We start from the raw sequence: 16769 nt of genomic DNA on the forward strand, positions 1-16769 counted from the left end.
AGCAGGTATTACGAAATAAGGAGAAAAACACCCCCTTTACATTCATAGTTGTATCAGAACAATAGGAAATTTTACAAGGACTATTTTAGCTAAGGCAACATCTACTCCGGTCTTAAAAGACAGATTGCCAGTATGCATCATGTTTTCCACTCCAGGTTTTGTGTCTTACCTTTCCAAATAAAGTTTCCCTTCTTCCTATTAAAGTATTAATATTTTCACTACAAGAAAGGAAATTCTTATTCCTTTTTTTCACTTTCAGTTTAAGCTGGTGTTGCTCAGGGGTGGAATGAAATACAATGAAATGACTGAGTAGAAAATTAAGATTTTGTCAGAGGTCAGAGAACTGGTTAAATCACAAAGCAGTGGCACACAGGCCTAGCTCCTCTAGGCTGCAAAGTTGAACTATTGTCTTTGTGGTATATTTGTTGATCTTGACAAATCTAATTTGAGACAGCACTGAAATTTTCTGGTATACTACACTCAGTTTTCTTCAAGTTAATGTTGAACTGTGACACGGATGCGAGTTGTTGGCTAGCCTACACAGTTCAAAATATACTTACATGACTCTCCACTTCCCCTCCCTTCCGTGCCTGACTGCACAAACACACTGGTGAAGTTGCAAACTTCTTTTGGGAAAGGCAGCTACACTAAAATCATAGAGAGGATGTAATAAGTGAAGAGGCATGATTGTAGTGCAGAACAGTAGGAAAGAAAAGAGCAAATAGCTGCACTGGGAAAAGATAAAAGGAGAAAACTACTTGAAATGAAACACTGTGTGCTGGGTCTGGTTGCGATGGAGTTAATTGCTTCGTTGCAGCCTGCACGTTTTCGGCTTGCGACTAAAATTGTGTTGATAGCACACCAATGTTTTAGATGTTGCTGAACAGGGCTTGCAGGTCAAGGCTTTCTTTGTTCCTCAGCTCTGTCCCCCACAAAAGCAGGCTGGGGCATGCAGGAGGCTGGGAGTGGTCAGAGCCAGGACAGCAAACTGGAGTGACCAAAGAGATACTGCAAATAATGTAATGCCAAACTCAGAAACATGACTGGAGATCTGGCCTTTCCACAGTAGCCTCTATTTGGAGGCTGACTAGGCATTGGTCTGCTTGTGGGAGGTGATAAGTGACTTTGCATCACTTTGTCTCTTTCTACCCTTTCCCCTCATTTTTAAAACTGTTTTGACCTTGACTCAGAAGTTTTCTCACTCTTGCTCTTTTGATTCTCTCCCCCACGCCACCGCAGGGGAGTAAGCGATCTGCTGGGTGGGGGTTTGCTGGCTGGGGTGAATATACCATATACTAAAACAAGGAAATAATCTCAACCATACTGATGGTCAAGTTATAAATTAACCTGGAAGTTAATCACAGAGACTACGCCTTTTTTCCCTTTTTTTTTTTGCACATTTTTAAAATTATTACTATTTACTCTGCCCAAATTTTCACATGCATATTAAAAAAAAAAAAAATCCTAATTTTTCTCCTGGAAGTTGAAGAGCTTTTCAGAAAAAATAAGTACATACACAGCTCACACTGGCTTTCTCTGAATGCTAAACTCACTATAGTTGCAAACATAATTACTCATATTAAGACACAGGCCAAATTTAGGAAAAAATATGAGTTGGTTTAAAGTAGGTGTTCAATATAGGGCCGTCAGACTGCTATGGCAGCTGAAGCTGGAGCTGTGTTCCAGACTTGGCCAGCAGTCAATAAGCTCACCCAGACAGTATGGCAGCAAGCTGCCTCTAGCAATATTATACTATTTATTCATCTTTGCATACCTATTTGTCCCCCTATTTTTCTGGCCTATGGGTGAAATTCAGGCTGCTGAGATGAACTGTGCTGATGACAACAGAGTGAGAATGTCAGTGTCAGAAAACACTGAGGCAAGAATCTTAGCTTGCAGGCATAATTACAACTTCAGTACAAAGTTCATAACTTTTTCTTCTAATATAAGCAAACATGGCTTGTTGAATTCAGAGAGAAAAGGCCAGGATTTTCAGATACATGTGATGGGTTTCACTGCATACTTTTTAATTGGTGTACAAAGACTTTTTGATATGAATGCTAACAGGAGCCCATTACTCTTCCTCAGCATGATAGGTCTTACTCTGTTTGAAGGTGCTCCATTTTCATCAGAAAACCAGTCCCCATCGTGCTGCAGGAAGCCATGCAGGTGTGCACCCTGCTTTTCCTTACTTAGGCCTTTCTAGAGCAACAAAACAAAAGGTGCACAGAAACACAAAAGCACCCGCAGCAGCTGCCCTGCCTTACATGCTGCTATCATCGAATCAGTGTCGCTGCTTTGAAGCTGCATTCTGAGCAAAGGTTGCTACTTAGCAGTCCTTGCAGCTCATTTGGAAAGGATTTGTTTTATAATTTAAAGAAGCAATTAAAAAAAAAAAAAAGTGTTTGCTTTGGGAAATACAGCCACAGAGGCAATGGGAAACCTTCTACTTAAACACATTTCAGCAGAAACTCTGCCTGCTGCCCTCCTACATACCAGAGAATCTGTGCACACTTAAACCACAATAAAAGGGTGCCACAGCACTGCTTTTACTGCACAGCAGTAGGTGGACTGACAAGTTAGTACACTCATGCTAGGTAAGGCTCAATCTGAGTTACAGCAAGCAGATTTTTTTCCAAATAAAATAATCTGAATTACCTGGGGTGAACTTAGCCACTGTCCCTGACCTTCCCTCTGCAGAGATAAAACAGCAGCTGCACAGCCTCCACCTAAACTAGAAATACCTGATTTAGAGTGTTTCTGCTGTACAAGCTGTGGGTGAGCAGGGAGAGCTCAGCAGGGTCTCTCATCCCTTGTAAGACTCTTCGTTTCCTTGCTGTACAGCTTTGCTTTGAGGGAGTGAGAATGACAGAACTGAGCCCATTTTTCCCATTCTGTCAGTGGGGATAGCCAGAAAAGACTCAGGAAATTCTGGAGACTGAGATAGGTAGGCCAAACGCTGAGAAGAAAAGGAGTCTTAAACAAAACTAAAAACACTTCTCTCTGCCTTCTCTCACTCTGCTAACACCTCTCCTCCCCCCATCACCAGTCATCACATTGGTTTCTCTTCTCTAATTTAATGAGTCTGGAGCTGGCTTGGAAAGAAAGGCAGCAACTACGACACAAAGAAGTTTCTTATGAGCTTGTGTGATGAAGTAGGAGCCTGTTTGGTCAGTCATTGGCTTAACCTACTTTATTTTAATGAATTATCCATGAAGTGGGATTCACAGAGGTGCCATGTCAACATAGTCTGAGATCACCACCGACATCATCGGACAAGTTTGAAATTAGTTCTAAGTGGCAGTACTTTGTGTGGAGTCTAACAAAACCTATATATAAGCACCAGCCAAATAAATTATCATCTTCTCCCCTGCAGAGGTGTACTAGGTGCCTGATGCCATGAGGAGTGCCAGCATGGCATGCCACCAAACTGTATGTGAACCAATCACAAGGAAAATTATAAACTGAGATTTTTTTTTTAATTCAGAGAAATATTGAATTGTGTGAACTGTGACATACACAGTTCAAATGATCTACTGAAGGACTATATTAATTTTTTTCTCAATAGAAAAGTTTCATAGTCTGTTGAAGGGTGGATTTTTTCCCATAAAAATTCATTATATAGAACTATTTTCTGTGAAATATTAATTAACAGATTGTAAATATAAAAATTCAGGCTGTTACTGAGGCCCACATAACATAATTATGGCATTGAGAACTGCTCTGAAAATTTATAAGGTTTGACCCATGATGCTTTCAACCAAGTCCAAAGCTCTGAAACAGTTTAATTTCCTAGCAGTTTTGTAACATTCCTTGTACCAATGAGATTTGCCTGACAAGACCCTTTGCCTGGAATATACTTTTGATGTCTGAGACAAGCCTGACATTTCCACTTCCTATTTAATTTTTAAGTAACTACTGCTTTAAAGTTTCCTGCCCCAAGTAAACCAAATCTCTTCATTTTTTACTTTCATTTTCCACTTCTGCTTTTCTTTGCCAGTAATATCACTTGTAGCTGAGTACCAGTGGCACAACAGGCTTCCTAACCCTACAGTTTCCACATTTTCTGTAGAACTGATCATCACTTCGTCTTCTGAGTATGAATAAAATAAACTTCAAGGCTATGCATTAAAATCTTCTAAAAATAGTACCATGTCTCTTCTCCTGCAGGTACAGCGAACCCCTGATTTCAGTGCTGGAGATGAGAAAGCATCTCACACAGTTTCTGGATGAAGAAAAAAAACATTTACATCAGAAGGTGATCTCTGATTCCGGCAGAGCTCTATCTTGAATAAATTTATAGTAAATAAACTTGACTAGTGCTATGGCATACTTTTTTACAAAAGTAAATCTATTTTAATTATGCAACTTGACAGGTCCCTCTCCTATGCAATGGCAAGAGTACCTTTGAGAGTGGGATTTGTTTTTTCTAATAAGGATTGAGAATATGAACATGCTGCTTGTTCATGTAGTAGCGCACAAAACACTGTCCTTCTGTAGGGAGTAGGATGTGCATCTACAGCCACCTCAGATGTTCATTTGACCATTGTGTGTGTTATGACTTAAACCTAGGCTACCATTCATACCTTCCAAGAGTCTGGATCTTAGAGCTAATCCCACAGCTTTCCACCCCAGCACTCATCTCCATCGTGGCAGATTACAAGGCAGAGTGTACCATCACTGCTTTTTTAAACTTTAGTCATAATAAATTCTTTTCTATTGAAGATTTTTTTTAAGTGAAAACCCTAAGTATAGTGTTAAGAAGTAACACCAAAGAGAAGTTTACAAGCAAGAAGTTTACATGGTGTTCAACCAAAATTAATTGTTGACTGAGTCTGATTCTTCACATTGGGGGAAAATTTAATTAAAAGAAAAATCCAATAAACAATTTTTTTCTCCTCAGTTCCTCTGACAAGATCAACTATACTCTACTTCAGCAAGAAGAGATTAAAAAAGAAAAAAAATCCCCATTAAAATATAAGCTAATTGAAATGTTCCTTTTTTTTTTTCTCCAGTGTGTTAATTGGACACTTCAACATCTCTGTGACCCTGAAGAGGAGAGAACATTCCTTTCAGCCTTGCTGCTGTGTTTTTCCAATTGCACTAACAGGCCTTTTTGCCCAGCAGCAATCCAGGCAGAGCCAGCTGGTTTGGTGCAATCTGGAAGCTTGTTGTAATAAGAGGCAGAACAAAAAACACAAGGAAGAGCCTGGCAGCTGCATAAAACTCCCTCCCAGCTCTGTTCTCCACAGAAGTTCACCAGCCTCAGCAATCAGCATGACCAGCCAGTCTCAGGGAATCCAGCAGCTTTTGCAGGCAGAAAAACGTGCCAAGGACAAACTGGAGGAAGCCAAAAAAAGTAAGTAGCTGGCCTGGTTTTACTGTACTTCTCAAGTGCAAGCTCTTCAGAATTACAGTAGATCACAGAAAAACATTATTTCATCTGTACCCATGCATTAACACTGTGCCTTGACTGCAACCAGGCATTTAACCAGACCTGAACATTCAGAGTTTGCTTAAAATTCTCTGTTTGTGTGTGTATGCACATGTGCCTTATTATGTTAAAAAGGTTTTCTTTTTTATATTTGTCCTGTCAGCCAGATTTATTCTTGCTTTATCTAAATGCCAATAATGTCATTACTGCCTTCCCTAGCTATTTAAACTAGAATTCTACATGCTTCTGGCTTCCAGCTCTGGAGGACCAGACTCCAAACACTATTTTTCTCCCTAAGTTCTATTAAAATGTTCCTCTTTACTTGCAAAATCTAGTAACTTGTCTCCTAATCTCAGCTGGACTTCAAAAAATTATATGAAAACAAAAGGGAGACTTCAGCACCATGATAGCAATCAGTAAAATCACAAGCACTCTCAGTACTGTACTAGAGCATTTATAGAAGTTTTATTACATGGTGCAAGTAATTATTCTCCTGAGTGTAGGCACCAACCACTTGAGTCACTGACCTGCATTAGCTGATGAACTATGATGAAACACTGATACTGTTTCATGGAGTTACCCTGCTTTGGAAACCAGCAGCGGGAAACAAGGCTGTGCTGCAGAACTCAGCTAAAATGCATGACGATGTCATGCAAAGGAATATATTTTGTTTTCCAGGGAGAAATGGAAGCCAAACAGAAATAACTTCTGTAGTTTCCGTATCCCTTCTACACATGAATCAGCATTGCTGTGTGTTCATTAACTGTTAGTGTGACATCTCAATTTGTATAGCAGCACACAAAAAAACATGTAGGAAGGCAAGTCCCCTTCCCTGAGCACCCAACCACTGCCTGTGCCTTGCAGAAGCAATAGAGAGAAAAAAAAAATTCTCTCATCTTCATAAAACAGAACTCTCCCAAATGCAAGCCTGAGAGCAAAGGATAATGAAGAAGTGATTTAATCCTTACATAGCCAAAACAGGTGCGCTGGGAGGGGTGTGTTTTCCCTTCTTATGTAAGGCAGAGGAAACACACTGTACCCTAAAGCAAGAAAGCATATGACCTGGAAAGACACAGCCCCAGTGGAGGGAGGGGGAGTTTGGTCTGAACACAGACTGCCTTTAACTATGATAGCTTGAAGTTGATTACCCCTTGCTTTTGGTTTGAGGTTTTTTTGTTGCTTTAATTTCATTTGGTTTTGTTTTTAAAACTGGATGAGTCAGTTTAGCTTTTTCTAAATCAGACAGTTAAAAAAGAGGCTTCAAACCTTAAGGAACTTCAAAAATGAAAATTATCATTAGAACATAAAAGTAATGACTGAAGATGAATGTCTTGCAGAATCCAGACACAGTTGCAGGTGCATTTACTCTACTCTGTAAAAGACACACTCCCTTGTTATCATCTCAGCCTTACTTGGAGTGCTTGTGATAATCACAGGGTTTCTTACAGATAAAGTATCTTCAAGATCACTCTGAGTCAGAAACTTCAATTAAACCACTACCTACACTTACCTCAACACTAATACAGTGGTAGGAGTTAATAACCAGCTACAGAAAAACAGCTATTTAAAATTTTTCTATCAGTAAAAATGTTTAGAGTGAAAATAATTCATCAGTATGACTTTCTTCTCTATTCCTTTTAAGGCCATACTTTTCTTGCATTTACAAAAATTATTAAGAAAAATAAAAGATTCAATAAACAAATTTAAATGTAAGAAAACAGATCAATAACTGCGAGGGAGGAACAGGCTGCCCAGAGAGCCTGTGGAGTCTCCAATCTCAGAGATGTTCAAAACCTGCTAGATATGGTCCCCGTCAAGCTGCCCTTGCTCCAAGCAGGGCTTTGGAGCATACCCTGTAGATTCCTTCCAGCCTCAGCAGCTCCATATGATCCCATGAAAAACTTCAGGAATTTCCAAAAGATTTTATTCCTGGGTATAGCAGATCAAGGGCAAACAGTTTCAATAAATCCACCAAGCATAATAGCTAAACTAGCAGAATAATTATACCTAGACAATCATTACATTCAACATTACAAGAGGTTTGCAGTGAAGCTACAAAATAAAATTAAAAAGTCCTATGTTGTCATAATTTCAGTATTTTCATAACAATGTCACTACACCACCTTAGATACCTAACTATACCACCATAATTCAAATCCTATGGGACAAGGACAAAAGGGATTCTTTTAGAGGAAAATCTGGCTGTGCCAAATTGGAATTACTTCAACAGTCTCTTCCTTGGAGTGATTCTGCAGTAAGATCAAATTGCAGAGTTTGTCTCTAAGAATAAAAGCTAAGATGAAAGGAAGTATATGAAATGCAACTGATATATCCAGCACAAGTGGTTAACCTGGGCACAGAGTTCGGTGAAACAAGGCAAGGACGTGCTGCTTCACCCCAGAAATTGCCAGCCCAGATCCACCCGGTACCAGTTCAGATCAGCAGCTTCTGCTCAGGGCCTGGGCTCAGCAGGTCTGGGCTGCAAGTGAAAGCAATGAACCCGTCCAGGCAGTGCCAATGCAGTCCTGTCCCTGCTAAACTGTACCTGTGACCTCCTTTGTCACCACAAACAGGCACTGCACAACACCCCTGTACCAATGAGTCTGGCTGTCCTGTTTACACTGCAATGTCAGGAGAACGAATGGCAGGTTGCTCATGGGACACAACCAGGAAAAGGCATTTTCAAGGAAATGTGAATAGCAAAACTACCCTTCAGTGTTTACAGTTGATACATAACCAGATCAAAATGTAGTGTGAACACACGTAATGTTGTATATAAACAGATAATAGGCCTGGTTTTTGCTGACATATGTGCAGTTGTTTGTAATTCAAACCCCACTTGAAATACCTGAAAAAACAGTAAATAAAATTATATTGATAGACATGAAACAAAGCAAAAATAAAGCTAAAGCTTCTCTATACATGCTTTTTCATACTTCTAGCTCAATACCTTTTATCCTGGCTTGCAATATCTTTACTGTATCATTAGCCCATATCCCTTATACCTGACAAATTAATAATAGTTGAATTAATTAGTTAGTAAATGCACACGTGCAAGACTGCAACTATTAAATCGATTAAACACAAACCAATCCAGTCTGCAATTCTTTGGCCTTTAGAATGTGGCTCTGCTTTATCTATCATTTTTACTTAAAGCATAATTTGGATCCCAGAAATAACTGAGCGTTGTCAGAGCCAAGACATCAATTCCCGAAAATCCTTTTGGTTAAAACAAGGGAAACAAATGTGTCATGAAGACTGGGCTTAGCAACATTTGTTTTCCTATAGATTTTTATGGCTTGGCTTGAATTTCTCGTGCCTAATAAAATGAAAACTGAGATGAAAGATTTCAGGAAATCAGATTAAAACCAAATGTTAATCAAAATAAGATATAATAAGCAGAATTATATCCATGGCACTCTCTTGGATAATATCCAAGACCTATTTTATCTACTGAAAAAAACCCTATATATACTGATCAGCTGCTTCTATTGTATTTTATTAAAAGTACAAAAGAGTCTTCACAAAATGAGCATCCCCAAATCCCAATTTGCAGACAATTTAGCACTCTTGAAGACAACTGAAGCTGGTCTATTTTAAGAAAATATGATTAATTTTTCACAACTTCTTCAAATGATTTGATTTCTATGCAGAAATTCAGCTAGAAGCCTAGATGATATGTTTGAAAACAAAAAAGCCAATTTTAGCATTGCAGCTTTTGGAAAGTAAGACAACTTAGTGTTTTGAACAAATTAGAATGCAAAATTTTTGCCTCCTACTGTCTTTTTCTTGTAAGATCTAAAAAACCCCAATAATCTAAAATACACCAGTTCTTTTGGATCTAACCAGAGCTAGGTATTTCATTACCATCACAGAAACACCTAGAAAGAAGAACACAGCCTTTCTCCATGCTGATAATACCTTCCCACGTTAGGCAAGAAAATCTAACACAGGGCTGGCTTTTACAGCAGGTTAAGATTTGGCCAATTTTACATGATGCCTAAAAATTTATAGGCTGTCAGCTACCATAATCATGGACAAGAGTGGACAAGGAAACCAAGCATAGCACAGCTGCTTTGCTGCTCCCTGTCTTCAAGGATGGAAGGAGGTACAGAGGGACAGTAGCAAACCAGAGGGGCAGGGCCCCCATGGCACCCCCTTTGAGGCAAAATCTCTTCAAACTTGGAGCTTTATGTACCTGTATGATCATAGAGATTGGTTTGTCCATCTTCCTGTATTTCTTGTCCTCTTTTTGCATGATCTTGGCTGAATTTCAATGCTTTGCCACCCTTCAGTGGGTAAGGGTTGATTTCAGCTTGTCTGCGCTCTGCACAGAACCCAACGCAGCAGATCAGTAAGGCTTTGAAAAGGCAGTCCCCTACTGCACAACTAAGGTAGCAGACAAGTGGTTAACAACAGACTGATTAATTAATTTTGGTTTGTCTCTAGTGGAACAGCAGGTTAAGCTCTAGTTTCTGCTTAACTTAATCAGGTGCAGCATATGCACTGTCGCATATGTTGGCAGTTGCCGATTCTGTCCACAACGTTGTTGAACTAGCAGTAATTTACTCACAGCTTTTCCACTTAATTAAATAGGAAGCAGCAGGTTCCTGCTGTGCCAATCCTAAAGGCATCATGGTAAAATGAAATGGCTGTTGCTCCACAGTGACACCCTATGTATTGTGCTTACTCCAGTGCACTGTCAAGAGCTGACATGTAGGTATATATATACTTTTTGGTTCACTACCTACATTGTCAGAGGCAAGTGAACTGCTGTTCTACAGTAAATCTCTTTCCATTTTGTGCATTTTAAAAGGATATATTTATCTATCTGGTGGCCAAATATGCAACATATTTACTACAGATGGCCCCCCAGATGGAATTTGAAATTAAAATCCCACTGATTTTGAAATAATTTAATTTGATATAGAGATCCAGTTCCTCAGCTGGTGAAATTGGCAGAGCTTCATCATAGTCACTTCCCCCGAATGCTAGCTCCAGAGAATCACCCCCCGGCTCCACTCCTAGAGGAAAACTCTACAAAAGGCTGATAAGCTCCAAATTTGGAGAGGAGAATAAGGGAAACTTCAAAATATAGACCTAAACCTGGTTCCAAATTTTGTTGTCCAGACTGATATCAGGCTCTTACACAAATCTGTCTGTTCACCCAACACTTCACACAGTGAGTGGCAGAAGATGGTGGAATCAGCCTTTATCCAACACATGCAAACTCTGGGAAAATACCCACTAAGTTTAAAACTGTCTCTCTCCCCTTCATGCATAGGCACAGTGGCTCAACGGCAGAAGGACTCTGAGAAATATAATTTACTACACAAGAGAGCCCTGCACTCATGAACTGAGAGTCAGTAAAGCTATCTAGTTCCTCAGTAGTTTGCTCCTTCCTGTAAAAAGCCTGTATACAGCCACACACCCAAGGGTCCACAATAAGCATGGCCACAAAAGCAAACAGTCCAGGAATCAAGACTTGAAAAGGTAATTCACATTTCAGGCATCTCTCCACTTCTACTCACCCATCTGCAGGTGATGACTTTGGAAGAAGCCATCAACTGGGCAAGTAGTTTCCTGCTGGATCAGGCATTTTACCCAGGCTTTTGCTGAGTCTCAAATGTATTAAAACCAACAGCCTTCCTCTCGAGCTTCCTCATTGTGCCATGCTCAGTGGAAGCAGGTTGCTATATGCCACACCTGATAAGGTTTTAGAAGCCCAGCTCAGGTGTAACCAATTCAGTATAATAGCCTAGAGAAAACAAATCAGAAATATTCATGGTCTTCTTCCTAGCCTAGGTGGAGAACATTCCTTAGGACTTCAGAAAAGGTACCTTTCACCTTCTATGCTTGAATTGGTTACAATAAGTAAATTAATTGATGTGTCACACATGAAATCAAGTTGCCTAGGATGCCCCTTTCATCCTTGTGATATCCTAATTTAAGCAACTAAGCAGTTTTTCAGACATCAAAGATATTTCTCCTGTTAAGAAAAGGGAGCAAGCTTATTCCCCCCACTCCTAAAACTGTAGCCATACAGAAAGAGACTCCAAAAATCAGCATCAGCACAGGTGTTTCAAGTATAACATATCAACATTCAATGCAAGAGGTTTACAGTCCCATCAGTCAGAAAATGACTTTTTCCTCACGAAGTAGTGTAGCAGAATCCACGCAACTTTACCAGCTTTATACAAAACAGGCAGACAGAGAAGACCACAGGAGTTTTTATGACATTTTCACCAGCTCCTTCATGTAAAACCTTAAACATCACATTCCCATCAAACCTTTTATCCTTTCCATAACATACTTGCTAGACCCAGGAACTACCTTATGCCCAGTCCTGCAATTACTTATGTGCACTTGATTTGACAAATCCATAGTGTTTTACCTAAAACAAAGTAACTATTCTCAGCAAACAAAATTAAGTATGTAAACACACATGGTCAGGAGGAAGGCTCTTGTTTCCGCTACACCCTAAAATGTCACCTTAAAGATCACCTTCTTCTTTAAAACGAAAAGGAAAAAAAAAAAAAAGTTTTTCTGAATCGCTTTCATATTTTCTGTGCACTGGTAGAGGATACCATTGACCTCCTCTTAATCACTCACCTCTGCATTGGACAAAGCTTAGGTAGGAAAAAGGTGGGGGAAGAAAAGGACAAAGCCTGAAGGTTGCAACTCAGATTGGTAATGGTTAAGATGTATCTTGCAGTATTCTGGAAATTTGCCAGCTCCAAGAAGAATCCAGTTGGTGTGGGATGAAGGGATGCTGGCAACCAATCGATACAGCAAATCTTACAGAATAACGTCTTTTCCCATCAGTGACAACTAAAATCTGTTATCTGGCTGCTACTATTGCTGATAAAGAAAAGATAGATATTTATTTAAACACCAAGCTGCGATTAAAAAAATGCATTTGTGTTACGAGAAAATGTGTAGTTGCAAAAAGACTTCTGTTGTTAGCAAACCCACAAACTTTTCATTTGATGTGTGCTTCTGCACTGGAAGTTGGTCTCAGAAGATGGGTCCTTGCATGACTGGCTGTCAATCAAAAAGTACTCTACATAAATCACTTCGGCTGTTCTGACCACTCTTGTGTAAATAAAGCTGATGGACGAAGTTTTCAGCAAAGTCAGCATTTTACTATGCCATCTAAAATGCCTTTGTTTTAGAGAAATTCATCTTTTGGGATGCAGTGATAGCATGAAATAAATCAGTTTCTTCCCCCACCAGGAAAGGGGAAAAGGCTGAAGCAGGCCAAGGAAGAAGCCACAGCCGAGATAGACCACTACAGGTTACAGAGGGAGAAGGAATTTAGGAGCAAGCAAACAAATGTAAGTAAGAAACATGCATATGTCCTCTTGTAGTGTCAGTCTGCTCAATGGTAAACCAAATTGCTTCCAACAATATTACATGGATACTTCTGCAAATCAATGTGATCATACTTATTAAACACAGAGATATCACCCTATGGTGTGCATATGCCTAATTTTTACTTTTTCACAGGCTTTGAATGCATATGTAGAAGAAATTGTGGACTCTTACCACTAAAATTGTCCAGATTCCATATTTGGTTCATGCTTGTACTTTGAAGACATATCTTCCTTAAGGAAAAATACTTTGGGTGCTCTTTCTATATAACTGCAGACAGACCTCATTCCTGTCTTGAAACTGGAGGTTTCAGTAAGGTGGATGTCAGTAAAAGCAAAGGTTTAAAATGTTTCTTTCTATTTCTGTTCCACTTCAGCTGTCTGATACAAGACTGCATCTTTTATCAACTCAAATCACCAAAATTTTAGAGTTTTTCCACTATGTTTCTAAAGTAGAAGTGGTCTGGCTGATATTTTGATATCTGAATTAAAGCCATTTAATACATTTATGGCACCTTGCATTTTTGTCTAGTATTTTCATGAAAGTTCACAAACCATTCTCTTTTTACCTGGTGACCTTCCTCTTATGTATTTGCTCTTGTTTTTTCCCCCAGCTTCTACTGTGCAAAGGCAGGGAAACTACTTGTGGAAGCAAGTAGTTTGGCTTTTTTTGCCAACAAAAAAAGCCAAAGAGGTGAATAAAAACTGCTTTACAAACCTGCCATAAACCATTTTCCAGCAGGGATCACAAGCCTTAGGAACATATATAGACACAAAGTCTCTAACATACACTGCCAGTACACACTGTCACACAAGCAGGCCAGGTAGAACTGTCTCATATGTACAATTTCAGATGTTTACTGACACTGAAATAAAGTAAAAACACCTCTAAAATTTGTTCACCTTTTCAGTCGAGCCAGACTTCTTGTTTTAGGTCTTAAATAGCAAAAGAGTACAGATGCTTTGCTGTGAACTCAATTTTTTCATCACAAACAAAAGTAAAGCTGCAGGGAAAGGCCACTATTTGTCGACTGAACATTTCACAGAAGCAGGACAGAAGACATATTGCTCCTCGAATGACAGCATGTTGTACAAGATCATCACAGTCCTCCTTTACGTTCCCTGACCCCATTATGTCGAACATTTATCTACCCAGACAAATGTCATCATTATTAACCTGTGTCTGGAAGGCACTCAGGAGATTCAGCAAAGCCAGTGCAGGGGGAGATCTGATGCCCAGTTCAGTTTACTTGCTTGGGCATTTGGACACAGGTATTTTTAATTCTTTGTCACAGTTTCATTTAATGCTATTCCTTCTCTTACTTTGCGTTGCTCATATCCAAACTGGGGTAAGTTTCCTCATACTGTGAGATGTTCCACATCCATCCAGAATTAAAAAAAGCAACAGAAAATAACAAGTAACTTGAGTTTAGAATGACAATATGGATGACACTTTCTCAAAACATGCAAAATTTTTAGCCTGCATCTCAAACCAAGTTTGCTGGTGTTCATGGTGTTTGTACTCAGGGTCTGAGATCAGTGAACTCTGGAGAAGTGCAGCCTAATTCTGAATTTTGTGGCTTCCAAGTCAATGTAATATTTTAGCAACTTTGGAATGATGCTGGCATAAAACCTCTATAGGCAAAATAAGGGACAGACCCTCAAGGTCAGCAGGAATCATGAACTAAGCAGAGCATTGTCTGCATTCTGAAAAGAAAAGGGTCTCCATATTCAGAAGCAGAAAAAAGGGGGGAAAACACATAGAAGAATAAGAATTTACTATCTCAAGTTACAATGTTAGCATGAGCTGAGAGAGCAGGTCTGCAGAGGCTCTTCTTAAAATTATAATACTTTTCTTGAGGTTTTTGAAAAGTATTTAGTAGCTGGATAACATGCAACCATCTGGGATCTCTACAAAGTTATTTTTCCCAGTGGAAAAAATCAGCTTCATAAATCTGGCCTAAGCTGTACAGCCTTTCCCACATCTGACCCTTGCAACTTGTCTAAAAGCTAAAATAAAATGTCAGCCAAAAATAGTTACTATAGAAAACTATAATCTTTTCCCAGTACTTACTATAATGTCTACAACTTACATTTCTTCCGAACTGAAGTATTTTACATGTGAGTTACAGACCAATGTCTTACTACACTGTCAGGTACTGACAAATGGAACTGCGAGGGTGAGCTGAGCTAAAGATCTTAACTCAGTTGCTTTCCTTCTTTTAAGCACTAAGTTGGGCTGAAACCACATGGAAAATAAAGCTAATGACCTTGTTTCTGGTCATCCTCTAGGTATCCCACTAATGTATCATAGGTTAGCTTCACCTGCTAGTCCACCCCAGAGAACCACGGCAGGAACAAGAATATGTTACTTATTCCCTTCTTATTCTGCCAGCACGCAGAAAAGTCTCCTGCTTTCCCCCACGGAATTCTTTAGGTGAAAAACAATTTCTCTACTGGTATCTGAAGGACTTTTCCATAAGGGAAAAATTCAAGGGATGTTGGGGCATTGGGGGAGGAGGGAGCAAAGTCACAGATTTGGAATGTGTGCATCTGTTTATAACATAACCTTGCTAAAATGTTCAGCGAGTCTAGAGTCAATTAAATTCTAAGCGAATGTCCTGATATTAACTGTGCCAGAAGCTGTCTGGTATTTCGCCAGATAAGAAAATGTAACATTAAAAGACCTTGTCTGAGGCCTGTTGAGGGTTATACATCACTAACTGCTGAAGACATTTCAAGTACTCTGAAACTGTAATTATGCATTGTCAGGAAGGCTTTCCCATGTTTTGCTCCCTAGATGTGCTCATGTGCATTCTCAGTGAGGCCAAATGAAGCACACGGGTGATAGAACTCAGTTGACTAGTCATTAAAATAGAAAACAAATTAAAAAGAGCGATATAAAAGACAAAACATTACGATGTTGTTACTACACTGAGCTGGGAAACTTTCATTACATGGGGAGATTCCCATTGCTTGTGAGCATATGAAAGAATTGCCTTTAATCCTGGTTTTGTGTGTACAGTTCAGCCTAGATCATACCCTTACTGTTAGGAAGCACTGTGACGTGTTTGTGTTATGCTTATGCTAGATGATGAAAAATAGTACAATAAACAGTCATATATAACCTTTTATTTTGCTCAGAAGCCTTCTGCTTTTCAGGTAATGGGCTCCCAAGGTAACCTCTCAGCTAAAATAGAAGAGCAAACAACAGAAAACATCCGAAACCTCACGAGCAGCTACCATAAGAACATGGAGAGCATGATGAAAAAGCTCTTGAACACAATATGTGACATCAACCCCGAAATTCACCCAAACTTCAGACATGCAGTTTAAGATGTGCTATGTTCATAAAAAGTGGCCTTCTTTCTTGATAAGCATGAATACTTCCTCATGTATTGTTTCTGCATGTGTGAGAAAAAAAAAGAACACTAAAGCCAAAAGCACACAATTCACACGCGCTTTTGATGTGACAGGAATTCTACAGGGTTTTGCAAGCATTTGTTGTAATATTGTTTCCTGTTGGTAGCTAAGCCCCTGTCATTTAGACTGGGGCAGGTCAACAACAGTAGAATAAATGATTATTTGACACCACCAGCTTTTCAGTGGGAGTCTTTATTCCTTTTCCTTTATAAAATGTTCTGTACTGGGATGTTGTGTTTCATAAAGTCTGTTGTGGCACTCATTGAACTGGGCCCCCCCTCGTTGTGGGTGGGGAAAGGGATCCAGAGTCTGTTTATCCCAATCTTTACGGTACTTCAAGAACATGAAATAGAATATCACAAAAACTTAAAAAAGAGCATTTCTGTTTTCCTTATGACACGTGGAGTGATCAGGTTATGGACCATAGAGGAACCCTTTAGATTTTGGTCAGAAAGGGTCAAAACATTTTCAATCTTTCTATGCTAATTTAAAGCAAAATACAGTTGACTTGTACAAAATTTTGTTAAAAGCCATACTCA

The 16769-nt window shown here is 39.3% G+C and overlaps 1 protein-coding gene across 1 annotated transcript; it reads left to right on the plus strand.

Annotated features, from left to right (window-relative positions):
* The first annotated feature begins 5188 nt into the window (after nucleotides 1-5188).
* On the plus strand, nucleotides 5189-16401 carry LOC135408318 (V-type proton ATPase subunit G 3-like). The gene is made up of 3 exons (XM_064643537.1): nucleotides 5189-5359; nucleotides 12671-12771; nucleotides 15970-16401. The coding sequence occupies exons 1-3, from the start codon at nucleotides 5278-5280 to the stop codon at nucleotides 16141-16143; spliced, it is 357 nt and encodes a 118-aa protein (XP_064499607.1). The 5' UTR covers nucleotides 5189-5277; the 3' UTR covers nucleotides 16144-16401.
* The last annotated feature ends 368 nt before the right edge of the window (nucleotides 16402-16769 follow it).

Source organism: Pseudopipra pipra, unplaced genomic scaffold, assembly GCF_036250125.1.
Source record: "Pseudopipra pipra isolate bDixPip1 unplaced genomic scaffold, bDixPip1.hap1 HAP1_SCAFFOLD_322, whole genome shotgun sequence".
In the NCBI taxonomy this organism is placed as follows: Eukaryota; Metazoa; Chordata; class Aves; order Passeriformes; family Pipridae; genus Pseudopipra; species Pseudopipra pipra.

What these genes read in the sequence shown, in the direction of transcription:
- LOC135408318 (XM_064643537.1), top strand. Translation starts at nt 5,278, where the DNA reads ATGACCAGCCAGTCTCAGGGAATCCAGCAGCTTTTGCAGGCAGAAAAA. An exon ending in ACTGGAGGAAGCCAAAAAAA is followed by an intron (nt 5,360 to 12,670) that starts GTAAGTAGCTGG and finishes TTCCCCCACCAG; the next exon opens with GAAAGGGGAAAAGGCTGAAG. An exon ending in TTAGGAGCAAGCAAACAAAT is followed by an intron (nt 12,772 to 15,969) that starts GTAAGTAAGAAA and finishes TCTGCTTTTCAG; the next exon opens with GTAATGGGCTCCCAAGGTAA.